Source organism: Macaca mulatta, chromosome 10 (assembly GCF_049350105.2).
Source record: "Macaca mulatta isolate MMU2019108-1 chromosome 10, T2T-MMU8v2.0, whole genome shotgun sequence".
In the NCBI taxonomy this organism is placed as follows: Eukaryota; Metazoa; Chordata; class Mammalia; order Primates; family Cercopithecidae; genus Macaca; species Macaca mulatta.
The window spans coordinates 117,123,443-117,144,727 of NC_133415.1; the positions used below are offsets into that span (position 1 = coordinate 117,123,443).

General features: G+C 53.8%; 1 protein-coding gene across 2 annotated transcripts in view; it reads left to right on the forward strand.

The window, feature by feature from the left end:
* The window catches only part of MYT1 (myelin transcription factor 1), an 80,752-nt gene extending 70,986 nt beyond the window's left edge, over nt 1-9,766 (forward strand). For both annotated transcript variants that reach the window (XM_015148545.3, XM_015148548.3), the window contains exons 20-23: nt 4,169-4,260; nt 4,898-5,001; nt 7,261-7,404; nt 7,828-9,766. In XM_015148545.3, coding sequence (XP_015004031.3) covers nt 4,169-4,260; nt 4,898-5,001; nt 7,261-7,404; nt 7,828-7,968 — 481 coding nt within the window. In that variant the 3' untranslated portion in view covers nt 7,969-9,766. The remainder of the gene's footprint in view (nt 1-4,168; nt 4,261-4,897; nt 5,002-7,260; nt 7,405-7,827) is intronic.
* The last annotated feature ends 11,519 nt before the right edge of the window (nt 9,767-21,285 follow it).

The following is a 21,285-nucleotide window of genomic DNA, read 5'->3' on the forward strand; positions in this document are numbered from 1 at the left end:
GGGCAGCTGGCACGGTCACAGTCGCAGAGGCCGAGAGGGCCACTAAAGGAGGCTGCTGCAGCCAGGGTCAGGTGGGCAGAGACTCAGGCTGGGCTTCCTAAGGACGTCTCACTTGCCTCAATCAACCTTTACTTATGGTGTGGATACAATCACTTCATAAAGGAAATCATGCCTGAGAATGTACAATTTTAATGCCTTTTTCTGCTCGAGTGTCTGTATCCGAGGAGTGATCTGTGATTGTCGTTACCACCACATCCTAGAGGATGTCTCAGAGGCAGAGTCAGCCAGGACCGGCTCCTCTGGGAGGTCCGGGCTGCAAAGCACGGGCAAGCGGGTCCTGTGGACCTCAGACCCCAGAGGGAGCCTTACCCAGAGCACCACTGCCCCGGCCCCTCGAGTATCAGGTAGGGCCAGCTATGGCTGTGCCAGGTGAGGTGAGCTCTGGAGTGTCCCCTTCCCAGCCTCTGCCCTGCCTAGATGTAGCTTCTGTTTCCCCGTAGAACCCAGTTTGGCCATAGGGAGGCCACCTAGGCCCTCCGGGTCATCTAGGTGAGGTGGACATGCTTTCTGTTAACCCATAATGTGTGACCCTGGGCTGGCCGTGGTGGGTGACCCTGGGCTGGCCGTGGTATGTGACCCTGGGCTGGTCATGGTGTCTGACCCCAAACTAGTCGTGGTGACCCCTAGACTATCCCATAGTGTGTGACCCTGGCCTTGTCATGGTGCGTGACCCTGGGCTGGCCGTGGTGGGTGACCCTGGGCTGGCCCTGGTGGGTGGCCCTGGGATGTTCATGGTATGTGACCCTGGGCTGGTCATGGTGTCTGACCCCAAACTAGTCGTGGTGACCCCTAGACTATCCCATAGTGTGTGACCCTGGCCTTGTCATGGTGCGTGACCCTGGGCTGGCCGTGGTGGGTGACCCTGGGCTGGCTGTGGTATGTGACCCTGGGCTGGTCGTGGTGGGTGACCCTGGGCTGGCCGTGGTATGTGACCCTGGGCTGGTCATGGTGTCTGACCCCAAACTAGTCGTGGTGACCCCTAGACTATCCCATAGTGTGTGACCCTGGCCTTGTCATGGTGGGTGACCCAGGGCTGGTCGTGGTGTGTAACCCTGGGCTGGCCGTGGTGGGTGACCCTGGGCTGTCCGTGGTGGGTGACCCTGGGCTGGCCGTGGTGGGTGACCCTGGGCTGGCCGTGGTGTGTGACCCTGGGCTGGCCGTGGTGGGTGACCCTGGGCTGTCCGTGGTGTGTGCCCTTGGGCTGGCCGTGGTGTGTGACCCTGGGCTGGCCGTGGTGGGTGACCCTGGGCTGTCCGTGGTGGGTGACCCTGGGCTGGCCGTGGTGGGTGACCCTGGGCTGGCCGTGGCGGGTGACCGTGGTGGGTGACCCTGGGATGGCCGTGGTGGGTGACCCAGGGCTGGTCGTGGTGGGTGACCCTGGGCTGGCCGTGGTGGGTGACCCTGGGCTGGCCGTGGTGGGTGACCCTGGGCTGGCCATAGTATATGACCCTGGGCTGGTCATGGTGGGAGACCCTGGGCTGGCCGTGGTGGGTGACCGTGGTGGGTGACCCTGGGATGGCTGTGGTGGGTGACCCAGGGCTGGTCGTGGTGGGTGACCCTGGGCTGGTCTTTGTGGGTGACCCTGGGCTGGCTGTGGTATGTGACCCTGGGCTGGCCGTGGTGGGTGACCCTGGGCTGGCCGTGGTGGGTGACCCTGGGCTGGCCGTGGTATGTGACCCTGGGCTGGTCATGGTGTCTGACCCCAAACTAGTCGTGGTGACCCCTAGACTATGCCATAGTGTGTGACCCTGGCCTTGTCATGATGGGTGACCCAGGGCTGGTCGTGGTGGGTCACCCTGGGCTGGTCGTGGTGGGTGACCCTGGGCTGGCCGTGGTGGGTGACCCTGGGCTGGTCGTGGTGGGTGACCCTGGGCTGGTCTTTGTGGGTGACCCTGGGCTGGTCGTGGTGGGTGACCCTGGGCTGGTCTTTGTGGGTGACCCTGGGCTGGCTGTGGTATGTGACCCTGGGCTGGCCATGGTGGATGACCCTGGGCTGGCCGTGGTGGGTGACCCTGGGATGCTCATGGTGGATGACCCTGGGCTGGCCGTGGTGGGTGACCCTGGGCTGGCCGTGGTATGTGACTCTGGGCTGGCCGTGGTGGGTGACCCAGGGCTGGCCGTGGTGGGTGACCCTGGGCTGGCCCTGGTGGGTGACCCTGGGCTGGCCGTGGTATGTGACCCTGGGCTGGCCGTGGTGGGTGACCCTGGGCTGGCCGTGGTGGGTGACCCTGGGCTGGCCGTGGTATGTGACTCTGGGCTGGCCGTGGTGGGTGACCCTGGGTTGGCCGTGGTGGATGACCCTGGGCTGGCCATAGTATATGACCCTGGGCTGGCCGTGGTGGGTGACCCTGTGCTGGCTGTGGTGGGTGACCCTGGGCTGGCCATAGTATATGACCCTGGGCTGGTCATGGTGGGTGACCCTGGGTTGGCCGTGGTGGATGACCCTGGGCTGGCCATAGTATATGACCCTGGGCTGGCCGTGGTGGGTGACCCTGGGCTGGCTGTGGTATGTGACCCTGGGCTGGCCGTGGTGGGTGACCCTGGGCTGGCCGTGGTGGGTGACCCTGGGCTGGCCGTGGTATGTGACCCTGGGCTGGTCATGGTGGGTGACCCTGGGCTGGCCCTGGTGGGTGACCCTGGGATGTTCATGGTATGTGACCCTGGGCTGGTCATGGTGTCTGACCCCAAACTAGTCGTGGTGACCCCTAGACTATCCCATAGTGTGTGACCCTGGCCTTGTCATGGTGCGTGACCCTGGGCTGGCCGTGGTGGGTGACCCTGGGCTGTCCGTGGTGGGTGACCCTGGGCTGGCCGTGGTGGGTGACCCAGGGCTGGTCATGGTGGGTGACCCAGGGCTGGCCGTGGCAGGTGACTCTGGGCTGGCCGTGGTGGGTGACCCAGGGCTGGTCTTTGTGGGTGACCCTGGGCTGGTCTTTGTGGGTGACCCTGGGCTGGTCGTGGTGGGTGACCCTGGGCTGGTCTTTGTGGGTGACCCTGGACTGGCCGTGGTATGTGACCCTGGGCTGGTCGTGGTGGGTGACCCTGGGCTGGCCGTGGTATGTGACTCTGGGCTGGCCGTGGTGGGTGACCCTCGGCTGGCCGTGGTGGGTGACCCTGGGCTGGCCGTGGTATGTGACTCTGGGCTGGCCGTGGTGGGTGACCCTGGGCTGGCCGTGGTGGATGACCCTGGGCTGGCCGTGGTGGATGACCCTGGGCTGGCCGTGGTATGTGACCCTGGGCTGGCTGTGGTATGTGACTCTGGGCTGGCCCTGGTGGGTGACCCTGGGTTGGCCATGGTGGATGACCCTGGGCTGGCCATAGTATATGACCCTGGGCTGGTCATGGTGGGTGACCCTGGGCTGGCCTGGTGGGTGACCCTGGGCTGGCCATAGTATAATACCCTGGGCTGGCCGTGGTGGGTGACCCTGGGCTGGCCGTGGTATGTGACCCTACGCTGGCCGTGGTGGATGACCCTGGGCTGGCCGTGGTGGGTGACCCTGGGCTGGCCGTGGTATGTGACCCTGGGCTGGTCATGGTGGGTGACCCTGGGCTGGCCCTGGTGGGTGACCCTGGGATGTTCATGGTATGTGACCCTGGGCTGGCCGTGGTGGGTGACCCTGGGCTGGCTGTGGAATGTGACTCTGGGCTGGCCGTGGTGGGTGACCCTGGGCTGGCCGTGGTGGGTGACCCTGGGCTGGCCGTGGTGGGTGACCCTGGGCTGGCTGTGGTGGGTGACCCTGGGCTGGTCATGGTAGGTGACCCTGGGCTGGCCGTGGTATGTGACCCTGGGCTGGCCGTGGTGGGTGACCCTGGGTTGGCCGTGGTGGATGACCCTGGGCTGGCCGTGGTGGGTGACCCTGGGCTGGCTGTGGTATGTGACCCTGGGCTGGCCGTGGTGGATGACCCTGGGCTGGCCGTGGTGGGTGACCCTGGGCTGGCCATAGTATATGACCCTGGGCTGGCCCTGGTGGGTGACCCTGGGATGTTCATGGTATGTGACCCTGGGCTGGCCATGGTGGTGACCCTGGGCTGGCCGTGGTATGTGACTCTGGGCTGGCCGTGGTGGGTGACCCTGGGCTGGTGAATGATATGTAGCCTCTGCTTCCAGTTTGTCAGGCTGTCCCAGAGCAACATTTGCTGGAAAGAAGGGAAAACTCTCAGGGGATGAGGTCCTCAGTCCAAAATTCAAGACTAGCGATGGTAAGCATGGCTTCCTGAATTTCCCTGCTCATGACTGGGTGCCCGGGTGAGAGAGAGCTGTGCACCTTTTTGGTGGGAAGAAGGCAGAGAGATGAAGCCCCTCCTGGAATGAGTCATGGCAGAGGCAGATCCCTTGACCTGAGCTGACAGCCTTTTGGACCTTGGCTCTGCAGCTCTTGACACCTGTGTCTGGGGCCCCTGGCCCTCAGGAGGTCATGCCTGCTGTAACCTGTGGCTTTGGTGACCACTGGGATCAGAGTCCAGTGGAGCCCACGTGCTATGATTTTGTGGAGAGGTGAGGCTCATTCCCACTTAGGTGAGGAAATTCAGCATCGCCTGAACAAACTTCCATCTTTAATGTAGCAATTAATATCTCCCAAATAGATTTAAGCCTTTCCACCTGCCACCCAGCTCAGGAGGCAAACCATAAACACCCATCTCAGAATTTTCAAGACAGACTTCTCCAGCACGCGATGTGGGGTGTGAGCCCCAGAGAGATGAGCTCAGACACCCAGGAGGGGGGACCTCTGCTGCACGGGGGGTTGCAGTTCCATCTAGAAAGCAGGCTTCCCCACAGCACTTTGGCCCAGGCCTGCCTGAGGCCCAGAGCCACAGCTCAGGTTTCTCACTGGGTCAGTGTTGGAGAATGATGAGGAGATCAAGCAGCTGAACCAGGAGATCCGAGACCTGAACGAGTCCAACTCGGAGATGGAGGCCGCCATGGTACAGCTGCAGTCCCAGGTAGGTGGTGCCGCCCCCCACTCCTGGGCTCTTTGCCTTCCCAACCCAAACATTCATCGTGGGAACAGTGAGGCATCCGTCGGCACTCATCAAGGTTGCCGTCAGGGCTGAGCTGACGGACAGCGCAGTGCCTGGCACACAGGCACACTTAGGACGTGCTGGCCACTCACGTTGTGGTGTCTGTGAAGTCACACTGTGAGTGCCGGCGGGTCGCTGGAGCTGGTTGTCCCACTAGGGCTGTGGTCTCGTTAGCGTTAATAATACTATTAATAATACTAGTCCCATTAAGATTAGCAGCACTGTCTCTCTTACTCTCATTAGAATTCGTCCTGTCAAGGCTAGTGGTCCCGTTAGGCTTACTGGTCTTGTGAGCACCAGTAGTCCATGAGTGTGATGCCTTAGAGCCAGGCCTCTGGAGCCAGGTTTCTTCCCCAGCACAGCCACATACCAGCTGAGGGACCTGACAAACCTTTCAGCCTTTTCCTCCGTAAATGGAGGTAAGAACAGGATTCTACTCCTGGTTATTGTACAATGAACGCATTTCTATGAGGAAAACATTTAGCATAAGCACCTGATCCAGAGTAAGTGTGGTCAATGAGAGCTGCTGTTGCTGAGGAATAGGATTACAAATTACTTCAAATGTTTGTGTCATATTTCCTGATTTCCCTAAAATGAGCATTTGTAATCAGAAAAATAAAAGAAAAACACTAAAGATCTTATTTTGAAAATAAGAGCATGCCTCACCTGTGGCTACTGAGTGGAGTCTGCAGCCGCAGTGGGGGAGTGGGCACACATAACTGTGCCCCTAACGGCTGGAGGGACAAAGGGACAAGGAAGTGACCAGGTCCCACAGGGAATTTGGGCAGAGCCCCTCTGGGCAGGGACAGATGGGGAGACGGCGGCCTCCACCAAGGCGGCAGAAAATGAGTGACATACTCCAGCCCCATGTGTCTCGTTACTCTGCTCTTGTCACTAGTGGCCAACAGGCTCACGTTGACCGCTTGTTACTCAAGAGCCTGTATAAAAATAGCATCACCCCACGGGGATCAGGAAGGATTTTCGTTGTCATGCACATGTCAATGCTGCGTGCCCCCAGGTTCATAGGCAGTGACAACAGAGAAGGGGTGACGGCCCTCCTGGCAGAGCCATCCCCATCCCCTCCTGGTGTCTCCGAGTGTGGAGATGCACTGTGGTATGGGTGTCCCACTTTGTGCTCCCTGCTCCTCCCCTTCTCAAAGTCCTCAGAGCCTTCATCAGTGTCAGTGTCCTTGGGGTAGCACCTCTGATTTCTCTTTATTTGCCAAAACAAATCTTTTTAAAGACAAATTATTACCTTTTACTGGCATCCCTTTGGAAGGACTCAGAAGCCCCTGTCCCTTTGAGGGAGTTTGGTGAGTGGTGTCCTCTGCAGAAGGGCAAAGGCAAAGGGAAGGCAGGTCCCTGTCTCCCATGCAACCCTTTCAGAGCCACATGCTTGTCGCCAGGCGGCAGAAGAAGCGTGCTTGACCCCATCCACAGCCTCCCAGGAAGGAGCTCACCACTCCTGCCTCGTGTGTCACCCACGCTGTCTTTCTGTGAGTGTAGCCTCTGCCCCCACGGCTCCCTGCAGATGGCTGGCGGCTGTTCCTGGACACCAAAGGCCTCAGGGCCAACGAGGCCCTGGGCAGGTTCACCGCCGTGGTGGGGAAGTGAGAAGACTTGTCTGTGGTTGGCCTGGGGAAGACGTGCCTGGGAGGCCCTGAGGAGGCTCTCTGTTGGTCTTTCTGGTGAGGGGAAGACCCAAAGGCCGTCCGACACCCCACAGGGTGGGTGCAGTGATTCCCGTCTTACAGATAGAAGCAGGAAGCATGGTGAAGCAAAGACCACAGCAGGTGGAGTCTGAAGCTGAGACAGGGCGCTGTGAAGTCTGTGGTCCCACCCCATCCCCTCAGGACAGAGGAGCTCAGAAAACCAGGAGGGGGACCTCTGCTGCACAGGGGTTTCGGTTCCATCTGGAAAGCATGGTACAGGGAGACGTGCCACACGAGCCCCTTCCTGGCTTCCCTGGAGTCAGGCCATGTCTCCAGAGGGCCCTTGCCTTTCTCTCCTCTGGCAGCCCCTCACCTGTGGCAGGACACTTACAGGAAGGCAGGGTCCCTGCCCCTTCCCCCACCCCAGGGTTCTGCATTCTCCCAGAGGGTTGTGAGAGGCAGCCCAGGAGGACTCCCAGGAGGATGGGGGCCAAGGGCAGGCAGCACTTCAGACCTCTCTCTGGCACAGATCTCCTCCATGGAGAAGAACCTGAAGAACATCGAGGAGGAGAACAAGCTCATTGAGGAGCAGAATGAAGCCCTGTTTCTGGAGCTGTCCGGCCTGAGCCAGGCCCTCATCCAAAGTCTCGCCAATATCCGCCTTCCACACATGGTAGGCAGCACGCAGACCTGCCGGCACCACAGCTGCCCCCCAGGGTCTCTCCGGAAAGCAGGAGGGCAGGGCATCTCCCACCCCCTCTGCCTCTGGGTCCTGCCCTAGGGGTCCTGTGCCCTGGTGGAGATTCTCTCTACCCCGAATGGCCTGGGCATTGGTTGGCTATGGTGGCTTTAGCCCTCCTGAGTAGCTAATGAATCCGAAGCAAAATGGTGATTCCATCAGCAGAGAGGCTACTGCTGGGAAGGCTGCAGAGAGAAACACTCAAAGCAACCAGGGCAGGGCAGCCAGTGCTGCCCCGAGTTGGTATGGGCTTGTCTCGGGTCACACGGGGGCACAGGTTTGATGCTCCCACATCAGGTTCTTTGGTGTGGGGCCCACTGCATGGATGGGGCTTGCTAACCTGGTTCTGTTCTCTAGGAGCCAATATGCGAACAGAATTTCGATGCCTATGTGAGCACCCTCACCGACATGTACTCCAACCAGGAGTGCTACCAGAACCCGGAGAACAAGGACCTCCTGGAGAGCATCAAGCAGGCTGTGAGGGGCATCCAGGTCTAGGCCGTGTGGTACCCAGGAGTGTCCCAGCCCACCACACCGTTTACCTCCCCCGCCCTGCCCCACACCGTGGGGATGCCCAACTCACAGTGACTTCCCGTTCGCGGCCCGGTGTGGCCTCGGGTGGGTTTATCCAAAGGGATGGCTGGAAATCAGCCTCTCCCACGATGCTCCCTCCAGGCTTGGGGCCGTGGCGGCCCCATCTGTGTGCACAGGGGCACTGAAGAATTACAAAGTGATTTATTTTTGTTTTCTGAAAGAAATCTGAAGAGCAGCTCAAAGTCTCCAGTGGAAGCTCATGGACAAGGTTCTCAGGGAAGTTTTGGAGTTTGCAACCACAGTATTCCTTTGTCTGTCGAGGCTGGGAGGGTAGCCGTGAGCGTGGTGGGCGGGTGGTGTGAGTGGCATCTTGGCCTGGAGGACATGCCCGGGGCAGCGTGCCTGTGCTCAGTGAGGGCGGCTGAATCAAGTGCGTTTTCTGTTTTCATTTAATTCAGTTTTGTGTTAAGGGTGGAACAAAGCTCTGTCCCAGAGGGAAAGTTAGGAATGTGCCTCCCAGAGGACACTCCGGACAGTTGACAAGCATCGCAGCCCCTGTCAGGTCAAGAAATTTTAACCTGGGAGACTCCTGAAAATCAGCCTAGTGTCTGGGGGCAGCTGGCGCGCTGAGGCTCTGGAGATGTGTGTGGCCCTGGGTCACAGCTCCCTGTTGGGGCTGCAGCCTTTAGACCCTGTGTCTGGGATCCACATCCAGGGACCGCTCTGGCTTCTGTGCATCCACCCGGACCCCTGACCCATCACTGCCACATTATCCGGGTCGTGGCCAAGCTTGACCTCTGCATCCATGGCGACGGAGGTGGCAATGGCATCATCAAGGTCAGAGGGTAAATTCCTAACAGGAGACCACCAAGGTTTCACTTCTTTTAGATCCATCCAGTATGCGAAAAAAGGGTACATTTTAATTTAGTGTGTTAAAAACACAATGTTCCTACTGTGTAAATAGAATCCAAGTCAGTTGTGACTGCAATTCCAAGTTAGTATTTAAAAGTAGAGAAATTGCACTTCCTGGAAAAAATTAAAAAGTAGTTAGTTTAATTATTCTGTAAATTATTTAATTTTGTCAAGATGTATTTATATTCACAACCTCTTATGTTAACGTTTGCTATTTATTTAACATTTTTATTTATTAATTTTATACTATTTCAACTAGACCCCACACCAGGGCACCCTAAGAGGGGAAAAGTGAATTCAAAGCAAAAATAACTATTTGACTATAATGTAGGCCACAAAAAATCTTGATATAACTCCTAGTTATAATTTTGATGCAACCAAGTTATTTTTTATATATTTTGTTATTTATTCTTTTAATAATGGAATTTTTTTAAAAAGTATTTTGTAACTGAGGAATTTTGATAATTTGGGGATTTTTTTCCCTTGGTCCAGTGGAGAGAAAGATGTTTTGGTTTTCTTTTTCCATTTTGGGTTCCTTTTGTTTCAAGCACGGATAACAGCAAATGGAATTCTGTATTTATTATTATTTAAGTGTAGCGCAGATGTGTGTGCTTGGGCATGTTTCTCGTGTCGCGTTTGCGTGTCGGCCCTTGCGGTGGAGTCCTGTTGCTGTGAGGGGGTGCCGGCCGCAGGCAGCCTCGAGTCGCCGCTGGGCTCACAGGCTGTGCCGCCCATCCCTCCGACAGCTCCAATACTGTGACCCTCCTTCCTCAGGAAACGCGTTGAACCCACAGCACTCCATGGTGTGTTTGCAGGGTGATTTCCTAATAAAAGTCCACTCTGACTGTGAGTCGGTGCTGTGGTCTGTGGGGAGGACACTGTCTCCATTCCTGGTGGGCTCTATCATGCACCCTCCTGGGAGCCTTTCCTGGTGGGCTCTATCATGCGCCCTCCTGGGAGCCATTCCTGGTGGGCTCTATCATGCACCCTCCTGGGAGCTTTTCCTGGTGGGCTTTATCATGCACCCTCCTGAGAGTCATTCCTGGTGGGCTCTATCATGCACCCTCCTGGGAGCCTTTCCTGGTGGGCTCTATCATGCGCCCTCCTGAGAGTCATTCCTGGTGGGCTCTATCATGCGCCCTCCTGGGAGTCATTCCTGGTGGACTCTATCATGCGCCCTCCTGAGAGTCATTCCTGGTGGCTATCATGCACCCTCCTGGGAGTCATTTCTGGTGGGCTCTATCATGCGCCCTCCTGGGAGCTTTTCCTGGTGGGCTCTCTCATGCACCCTCCTGGGAATCATTCCAGGTGAGCTCTATCATGCACCCTCCTGAGAGTCATTCCTGGTGGGCTCTATCATGCATCCTCCTGGGAGCTTTTCCTGGTAGGCTCTATCATGCACCCTCCTGGGAGTCATTCCTGGTGGGCTCTATCATGCACCCTCCTGGGAGTCATTCCTGGTGAGCTCTATCATGCACCCTCCTGAGAGCCATTCCTGGTGGGCTCTATCATGCATCCTCCTGGGAGCTTTTCCTGGTAGGCTCTATCATGCACCCTCCTGGGAGTCATTCCTGGTGGGCTCTATCAGGCACCCTCCTGGGAGTCATTCCTGGTGGGCTCTATCATGCACCCTCCTGAGAGTCATTCCTGGTGAGCTCTATCATGCGCCCCCCTGGGAGCCATTCCTGGTGGCTCTATCATGCACCCTCCTGGGAGTCATTCCTGGTGAGCTCTATCATGTGCCCTCCTGGGAGCCTTTCCTGGTGGGCTCTATCATGCACCCTCCTGGGAGTCATTTCTGGTGAGCTCTATCATGCGCCCTCCTGGGAGCTTTTCCTGGTGGGCTCTATCATGCACCCTCCTGAGAGTCATTCCTGGTGAGCTCTATCATGCGCCCTCCTGGGAGCTTTTCCTGGTGGGCTCTATCATGCACCCTCCTGAGAGTCATTCCTGGTGGGCTCTATCGTGCACCCTCCTGAGAGTCATTTCTGGTGGGCTCTATCATGCACCCTCCTGAGAGTCATTCCTGGTGGGCTCTATCGTGCGCCCTCCTGGGAGCCTTTCCTGGTGAGCTCTATCATGCACCCTCCTGGGAGCCTTTCCTGGTGAGCTCTATCATGCACCCTCCTGAGAGTCATTCCCGGTGGGCTCTATCATGCGCCCTCCTGGGAATCATTCCTGGTGAGCTCTATCATGCACCCTCCTGAGAGTCATTCCTGGTGGGCTCTATCATGCACCCTCCTGGGAGCTTTTCCTGGTGGGCTCTATCATGCACCCTCCTGGGAGTCATTCCTGGTGAGCTCTATCATGCGCCCTCCTGGGAGCGTGTGGGCAGGAGGGGAGTCATCCATCTCTGGTCTCTCCTTGATACCACACGTGGGGCCCCCCTTGTGTCAGTTTAGCCAATATCTCCTTTTGAAACTACCCTTGCTTACCGCCTCCATGTGTGTTTCTAGAAGGTCTAAGTCACTCTATCTTGCCCCTTCCCACATGACCAGTCATTTGCAAATTGAAGTTTTTCCCAGGAGTCTTTTCTTAGGGTCAGGGAGAAAAAGTTTTCCTGCTGAGGTTGTTAGGCTTGGGGGTATGGAATTGGGGTTTGCCGGGCTCTCTCTCCTGGCCACAGGAGGAAGCCATCAGTAATAGGAGAGAGTTCAGACATTCTGGAGGTGGGCAAAGCTGACAATGGAGGTAGATGTGGAGGAGAAGAGAGCTCTCTGATGATCTTTTCAGAGCTCATGGACCCAGCCATGTCTGAAGGCACTCCACCCTTGAACTGCCCAGTTATGTAAGGCAATGGATTCTTTTTTTTTTTTTTTTTTCAAGCTGGCATACAAGGCCAAAAAGCCAATGCAAGCCAGCTTTAAAAAAAAAGTGACTTCTCCCCTTTTTCATTTTTGTACTTTTGTGTCAGGTGGAGCTCTAGTGCTCCTAGAGTAAGACTTGGACTTGGGGCTTCTAGTCACATTCAGCCTAAACTGTCAACATGCTTTTGACCTCCCTGGAATCTGGCCCTGGTGGTAGTCCTGGAGCATTCATCTGATATGCAAACAAAGGATCCATCTTCACTGACAAATTCTTAGAAATTCTGGACTGAGTTTCCAACCTCTGTTGTAGTCAGACAGGGTCCGTAGCACCTGTGGAGGACATTTGATCTGCCTTCAGGGCTCCAACTGCTGGCTCTGGGGGCCCGAGCAGGTGCCAGTGCCTACTAGTGGGTTATGCAGAACCTGTTCAACTATGAGGAAGGGCTCCTGGGGGTCCCCTTTGGTGAGGCCCCATTTGTGACAGGGAGACCAGTGGCCTGGAGCTGTATCCCTTAACATCAGCACAGCAGATGCAGGGGTGGGTGTGAGCAAGACCGAGTCTGCAGCGTCCCCTCAGCAAGCTGAGGTAAAATCATTCTGGGGGACATGAGAGTTGGCTGGAGAGATGGGGACTATGATGTTCCTGCTAGGGGCCACAGGCTGTTACCATGATGTTAGAAAGCTGCACAATCCCACAGTTTGATAATGGCATGAGCTGGTCACCCCCAACAAGATTCTCTCACTTTTTGCTTTGAGGCACTGGCTGGGCCACCAGCCCACTGGGAGCTGGGAGAAAAAGTGTCTAGAGTCACAGGCATGTGCTCTCTTAGGATTTATTTTTGGTATGGGACCCCACAGCTAGGCCTTCTCTACCAGCCTGCAGACCCTCCTGTTTACCATATCCAGAGAATAAAGCTCAAGGTTTCATCCAGAGGGAGGGGAGTGTTTGCCTGGCTCTCAGAGTCAGGGTGGAGTTCTGGGGAAGGGGGCTACTGGCCCCCGAAACACTTTCTCCCAGTCGTCCTTTCCCATCTCCAGCAGAATTTGGTACCACCAGTTCTTGGGGGGTTCTGAGGTGTGGACAGTGTTGGTTCTGAACTTTCTACACTCTGGCCAGAATTCAGTGTTTTGGGTCTTCTAGCCCATTTATTTGCATCTGTGAATTTTCTGGCTTCTAAATTGCTTTGTTGCAATTTCATCTCCTCACTCCTGCCGATTTATGCCTTAAAATCTGTCATTTTAGCCAGGTGTAAGAGACAACAAAGGTAAATACACATATACACCTGCTTTCCTTACCTGAATGGGTATGCTTCAAGCTGATGAGCACACGACTGTCTGCCTGAACAGACGGGAAGTCAGCTTAGTGCTGGGTCGACAACACCCCGTGAGTAATTGAAGCCTCAAGTTCAGGCGAGATTTTCCTATTAACCACTCTGTCTCTCTGAAGCTGGTGGCCTCTCAGAGGCTGCTAAAGACATGGATGTGGAGGGTCTCCTAACCATCACCTGACTGTGAATCCTGCAACACAGGCCATCCATGCTCCCAGGGGTTATAGCCTCTGTGCCATTCCCTTTGCCATTCTTAAAATATGGAGGTGGAGTGTGGACTTCTCTTAATAGTCTTAAGGCTTCACAAGGGCACCCTTATCCATGATCGTGGGTGGCCTGGGCTGATGCCAGGCAGCTGACCTTTGGCAGAGCTATGCTCTGAGCCACTCTGGCCCTCACTGCACCCCAAGCCCACCACCCCCCTGGCTGCTCCCATTGTCTCTGCCTCTCTTCCTTTCCTCTCAGTGTCTTCAGCATGCAGGTCTCCGTGTGTGCTGACTTTTCTAAAGCCTGGCCTCTCCTCTTCCGGCACCTGCTATGGCTCCCTCCTCCTCTCCCTCTACTGTATCTTCCTCCCATCTGCTTATGTGCTCATGGCCTCTCCTCCTTCCTGATTTCCACCCTACCCTGCAGCTGCATCGGGGCTGTCCCAGCCCCTTTCTCCTCATTCCCAAAGCTGATGTCTGCTGTGTGCGGAGAACTCCCATACTGTCCCCCAGTCCTTTCTTCCCTGGCTCTAGTACCTCCTGGGTGTGCACTTGGATGCCCCAGAGGCATCAGGACACATGCCTGGGTGAACACAACCGCCTGCCCGCTACTCCCACCTGGTCCTTTCTGGGCCCAGCAAGACACCAACCCCCATCAGCCCCGGACTTCACTCACGCAGCCGAAGGTCACATGGCCACACAAGAGCCCCTAAGCACAGCTGCCTGATGTGCCACGTGAATGTGAATGCCCTGGGGAGCACCCAGCTTCTGCTGTGCCACCGCATGGGGCCAACCATAGAGCAGCTCTGACAAGGGCAGGTGTATGATGTGGGGGAAGAAGGGATGGTTATTTTGGATCCTGGGGAAAGCCATGCAGGGATACATGAACAACAGCACAGTCTGTGCCCTGCCCACCATGTGGACACAGCGACTCCCCTGAGCTCCTAGAGAGCCCCTCCCAGTAGCTAGCGTCGCAGTGTCGCTGAGCTGTCTACTTGGGCTGACTGTAGCTCCTGAGAGCTGGCCACACCCCTGGCAGCCTCATGAGCCAGTGTAGGTCTTGAGGGGTTCACTGGGAGCACCATGAAGTTGAAGGATGTGGCACAGTCTCAGCCCTGCAGAACCATCCCTGAGCACCCACCACCCCCAGGATGAGAAACCTTGCTGGAGGGGAAGGGGTGCCTGTGAAGCCTTGCCACCCCCCCACAGGAGCCCAGGAGCAGGAGGTTGAGCAGCAAACTGCAGCCACCACTCCAGCACCCAGCGAACCCTCTTCATGGGGCACATTCATCTCTGCTCATGGGGCACCTTTTGCCAAATTAGACACACCTTTGCCTGTTGATTTCACTCACTGTCAAAAGTGTTTTCCTTGTGTTTAATCCTGTCACCGCTCTCTCTGTAGAAGTTGTCGAAATAGCAGAAGTCAGACCTGGTAACGTTTATGGCTAAAGATGGTGAGGAGCCATGTGAGAACCAGCCCTGCTGCCTAGGAAAGACCAACCGGAAGTGCTACAGGTTCCACCCCATATCCCCCTGGGCCACTGCTTGGGACCCCTGGGGGGTGGATAATCTCAGAACACATCAGGCACCAAATCTAGAAGGGCTCCATGATGACTGCCCTAACTCCCACCCCATGTAGAAGGCCTACTTGGCTCAGCTCTGAGCACATAAGGAGAAAAAAGACTGACCATTGTTGAATCTTTTTTTTTTTTTTCTTTTTGAGACGGAGTCTCGCTGTGTCGCCCAGGCTGGAGTGCAGTGGCCGGATCTCGGCTCACTGCAAGCTCCGCCTCCCGGGTTTACGCCATTCTCCTGTCTCAGCCTCCCGAGTAACTGGAACTATAGGCGCCGCTACCACGCCTGGCTAGTTTTTTTGTATTTTTTTTTAGTAGAGATGGGGTTTCACCGTGTTAGCCAGGATGGTCTCGATCTCCTGACCTCGTGATCCACCCGTCTCGGCCTCCCAAAGTGCTGGGATTACAGGCTTGAGCCACCGCGCCCGGCCCCATTGTTGAATCTTATCCCTTTCTACATATATGGGCTCTTTCCACCTCTCAGCCACCTGTGATACAGGCAATAGGACTGTCCCCATCATTGCAAGTGAAGGAACCAAGGCCCAGGGAGGCCCAGAAGGCTGCTCAGAGCCACACAGGTTTGCCTGCAGGCTCCTGACTCCAGAGCTGGTGCCTTGGGAACCACATGATGGTGTCTGTAGCATATCCAGGAGGAGAAGAGCAGATCCTCGCAGAACAGTAGGATCCAGTGGGTATCCAAGGGGCCAAGGGAGAAGGGGCTGCTATGGTCCCTAGTCCAGTGGGAAGGGCAGGAGGCGCCTGGAAGAATCTGCCTGGGCAGGGAAAGATGGGCGCTCACTGCTGGGTTGCTCCAGCCTCAGGAGAGTTGGGAACCATCTGGGTCCCCAGTCAGGATGCCTGAAGAGGAGGCCAGGGGAGGCCAGGTAGATGTCATTGCCTCCGGGGACAATCTGATCATTCCCCAGGGCAGGTAGGACTGGCTGGAGACCACTAAGGCTCCTCGAAATGGAGTCAGATTCTCCAGCCTCATCTGCCTCCATATTTGGTGAAGAGAGCTACAGAGAAATCATGGAGAAAAAATGGGGCACAATGTGGTCAGGGATGCCCCTCCTGAGGGGATTTGCACTTGAGCTGAGGGAGGCGTAGGCCAGGCCTAGGGGTGTCTGGGACAGGGGCAGGGACCCTGGTGGGAGGGAGGAAGGGTGCCAGCCAGTGGGGCTGGCCAAGGGGCGGGGCAGCGGGAGTCATGAGGGATGAGGGAGTTCAGCCATGGCCAGACTTTGACGCTGTGTGAGATGCAAACACTGGGGCTTTGGGGCAGTGGAGTGACCTTGCGGATGTGTTTTCTGGTTTATTTGCCTCTACAAGATCCCCGAGATGAGGGTCTTGTCATACTAACCCTGGATGCCCAGGGTCAAGAGAGCAATCTGCCCTTGCAGGCAAACAGTGCTGAGTGGAGGGAGGGAGGGGGAGTCTAGGGCTGGCCTCAAGTCACTGGGGACATCTGGATGAGTGCTGAGACAGGGCAGGGGGCTCCACATGGCATATCCTCACCCAGATCTCAGGACTGGACTGCCCGGGAGAAGCTGACTTGGAGCTCACTCTCCAGACAGCTGGCAACTGGGGACCTCTCCCTGTGCCTGGCACCCCTGCCTGCCACATAAAGCCATCCTGCAAAGGTGCACTGGGTCCCAGATCACCCACCTATGACACTTCAGGGACATCCCTGCATCTCCCATCTATACCAGCCACCCCTCTTGGCTTCGAGGTCTGACCCTGGTGGGTTGCTGGCTACCAGATGTCTGACAACAGCCCAGCCTGGTTCGGGAGTGCTACCCAAGGCCCTCCTGTCTGCACCTCCAGGTCCAGCTGCCACCCACATGGTGCCCAGGGAGTGAAAACATCCTCTGCTACCACCTCATCCTCATGACTAGTCTGTTCCACCACCTGTTGCAGTAAGACGTTTCTGGGGCAGCCCCTTCTTCTTCAAGGCCAATACCCACTCGCACGTTCCCCTCCAGGTTTTCCTTTCACAATTCACAAGAGGCAGTGAGGAGTGGGGAGTGGAGGAAGAGCTGGCACAGGGGAGTTCCTGTTACGACAGCAATGTCACCAAGAACCCTGGGTCCCACATCCTAAGAAGTGTGGGTGTCAGCTCAAGGCACTCCCACCTCAGGTTTCCTGTGGACAGGGCTCTGGGCCCTGGGTCTGACCCCACTTCTCTGTGAGGACCCTGTGTTAGCCAGGGTCCCCAGGGAAACAGAACCAATAGGGGATACATATGTACCTCTTACATAGGCCCAGCAAAGTTGATATAAAATTGGCCATCGCAGACCTCTTCCCTATGCCCACATAAAGTGGTCATTTTAAGATGAGAAATAATTTTTGAGAATCATTCCCAACCATTTTATGTATGTGAATACACTTGAGTTTACCGGTATTTTCAGATCAGCATCAAACTGCTGTCACTTGTGTGGCGTGAATCGCAGCAAAGCCTTGACAGATGTCGGAAAACAGACTGGCTCATTCCATTCTCTGGCTACGGGGCTTAAAATGAGAAGAACGACTTCCCCTTCCAGATGACCCAGTTTGTCTCCTCCCAAGAGAGCAGCTGTGCAGCGGTGACACCTTGCAGTAAATTCCTCATATGAGCGCCCCCCCCCCGCCCCCTAGCCCCAACCAGAGGCAAGAGAGACCAGGCGTAAGGCCATTCCCTAGGAGTTCTGGCCCCTGCCCCTGCGGCCCTGACAAAGCCAACCTGTGTTTGATGAGACTGTGGGTAAGTATCTCAGAGGCCCAGGACACCTACAGTGGGTGTGAGACCTGCCCCTTCACTGGACTGCAAAAAGCACCCAGGAGACGTTGGAAGAGTGGCAGGGAAGGGGCTGAGGATGTAGGGCAGCTGCTGCAGGGGCCTCTCCACACATTCACCCAATTCCCTTGTGAACTGCTTTCTGCTTGCATGGCGGGGAGAACCCCTGACACATCATCTATCAGAGTGTCTTATTCTGACTCCCCTTCATCTAGCCAGTCCTGACTCAGCCACCCCTGAACAACACCAAGTATTGAGCAGGGAAATGGCAAGGCAGCCACTGTCTGGTACTTAGGAGTGGAGCTCCTCCTCAAAAACAGGGTGCTGTCCGGGCACAGTGGCTCACGCCTGTAATCCCAGCACTTTGGGAGGCCAAGGCGGGTGGATCACTGAGGTCAGGAGTTTGAGACCAGCCTGGCCAACATGGTGAAACCCTGTCTCTTCTGAAAATACAAAAAAAATTAGCCAGGCATGGTGGCGGGCACCTGTAATCCCAGCTGCTTGGGAGGCTGGGGCAGGAGCATCGCTTGAACTCGAGAGGCAGAGGTTGCAGAGATCGTACTACTGCACTCCAGCCTGGGTCACAGAGTGAGACTTCATTAAAAAAAAAAAAAAAAAAAAAAAAGAGAAAGAATAGGGCACTTGTAAAACCCTTAAAGGATAAAAAAAAAAAATTAAATTGTCATTGCAAAAGCAACATTGTACATCATACAAACAAACATCACGGAGGTAAATTAAATGAGAAGTTGCCTCCTTAGCCAGAGCTGAGACATGCTAAGAAATTAACCTTACCGGCCGGGCACGGTGGCTCAAGCCTGTAATCCCAGCACTTTGGGAGGCCGAGACGGGCGGATCACGAGGTCGGAAGATTGAGACCACCCTGGCTAACACAGTGAAACCCCATCTCTACTAAAAAATACAAAAAACTAGCCGGGCGAGGTGGCGGGTGCCTGTAGTCCCAGCTACTCGGGAGGCTGAGGCAGGAGAATGGTGTAAACCCAGGAGGCGGAGCTTGCAGTGAGCTGAGATCGAGCCACTGCACTCCAGCCTGGGCGACAGAGGGAGACTCCGTCTCAAAAAAAAAAAAAAAAAGAGAAATTAACCTTACGTATTTACCCATGGAGTTCTCATTTCCAGTGTCCTTTTTCAAATGTAGATCTACTCTTCTATCTGCTTCATTTGCTATCTGCCTGAAAAATTCCCTTTAACGTTTCACATTGTGTGGGTCTGCTAATGAATTCTTTTAGCTTTGCATGTCTGAGAAAAATCTTTCATTGTTTAAAATAAATGACAAACTTTATTTTTGAGAGCAGTTTGGGGTTTACAGGAAATTTGAGCAGAGAGTACAAAGAGTTCCCATAAACCCCTCTCCTGTACCCAGTTTTCCTTATTATTAACATCTTGAATCACTATGGTACATTGTAACAACTAATACACCAATATTGATGCATTACTATTAACTATAGTTATTAGTTAATAGTTATTTATTCTATTTAACTATTAGTTAATAGTTAATTAGTCTATAGTTCACATTAGGGTTCACTCTTTGTGTTGCAGTTACATGTTTTGTTGTTGTTGTTTTGTGGGTTTTTTTTTTTTTTTGATACAGGCTCAGGCTCTGTTGCAGTGCAGTGGCACAATCACTGCTCACTGCAGCTTCCACCTCCCAGCCTCAAGCGATCCTTCCTACCTCAGCCTCCTGAGTAGCTGGGATTACAGGCCTGTGCCACCATGCCCGGCTAATTTTTTTTTCTTTTTCTCTTTTTTTTTTGTAGTGACGAGGTCTCGCTGTGTTGCCAAGGCTGGTCTTGAAATACTCCTGCCTCAGCCTCCCAAAGTGCTAGGATTACAGGCGTGAGCCACCGCACCTGGATAGTTATATGGGTTTTGACAAAAGCATAATAACATGTATCCACCGTTACAGCATCATGCAGAATAGTTTCAGTGCCCTAAAAATCCTCTGTGCTCTGCCTGTTCATCTCTCCCTCTCCTCAACCCCAATCCCTGGCAACCATTGATCTGTTCACAGTTTCTACAGTTTTCACTTTTCCTGAATGTCTTATCATTGGAATCATATAGTGTTAATACGTAGCCTTTGTATCCTGGTTTCTTTCATTTCGCAATAAGCATTCAAGGTTCCTCCTTGTCTTTTCGTGGCTCAGAGCTCATTCTTTTTATCACCGATTCATCCTCTATTGTTTAGCATGTATGAGTTTGTTTATTCATTTACCTATTGAAGGACATCTTGGTTGTTTCCAATTTTTGGAAACTGTGAATGCAGCTGTTATAAAAATCTAAGTGCACCTTTTTGCATGGACATAGTGGTTGAGTAAGCACCTAGGAGTGCAAATGCTAAACCATAAGGTAAGACTTGTGTCTTTCACAGAGCAGACATTTTAATTTTAACAAGATCCACCTTGCCAAATTTTACTTTCATGGATTGTATGTTTGACTTGTCAAAAAAGTCATCACTAAACCCAAGACCACCAGGATTTTCTCCTATATTATCTTGTAGAACTTTTATATAAAAAGTTTGAGATCTATGTCTAGTTTTTTTGTTTTTTGTTTGCATGTGGATGCTCAGTTGTCCCAGAATCATTTGTTGAAAAGACTATTCTTTATCCATTTAATTGCTTTTGCTCCTTTGTCAAAGAACAGTTGAATGTATTTGTGTGGGTCTGTTTCTGGGCTTACTATTTTATTCCATTGATCTATTTGTCTCTTCTTTTGCCAACCCCACACTGTCATGATTACTGTAACTTTACAGGTCTTGAAACCTGGTTGTGTCAGTCCTCCTACTTTGTTCTTCTTTAGTATTATGTTGGCTATTCTGGGCATTTTGCCTTTCCATACACACTTTAGAATCAGTTTGTTGATATCCATGAAATAACTTGCTAAGATTTTGATTGGTGTTGCATTGAATCTACAGATTAAGTTGGAAAGAACTGATAGCACTGCTGAGTTTTCCTCTCCATAAACATGGAATATCTGCCTATGTAAATATTTGATTTCTTTTATGAGAGTTTGGCAGTTTTCCACATATAGACCTTGTACTTATTTTGTTAGGCTTACGCCTAAGCATCCCATTTTTTGGTGCTATTGTAAACAGTATTGTATTTTTAATTTCAAATTCCAATCGTTCATTGCTGGTCTATAGGAAAGCAATTGGCTTTTGTTTATTAACCTTACATAGTAGTCCCCCATCTGTGGTTTTGCTTTCCATGGTTTCAGTTACCTGCAGTCAACCACAATTCAAAAATATTAATTGGAAAATTACAGAAATAATTAATAAATGTTAAACTGTGTGCTATTCTGAGTAGTGTGATGAAATCTCGTGCCGTCCTGCTCTATGCTACCCAGTATATGCGCCACCTTTCTGTTCAGCATATCCGTGCCATATACACTACTTGCCTATTAATCTCTCTGTGGTGACAGAGAGACCACATTCATGTAGCTTTTATTACAGTATATTGTTATAATTGTTCAACTGTATTATTAGTTACTGTTGTTAATCTCTTGCTATGCCTAATTTATAAATTAAACTTTATCATAGATGATCCAGGAAAAAACATAATATACATAGGGTTTGATTCCATCCCTGGTTTCAAGCATTCGTATATGTACTATAGGGTTTGGTACATATCCCCGACAGTGTCTTAGAATGTATCTCCTAAGGATAAG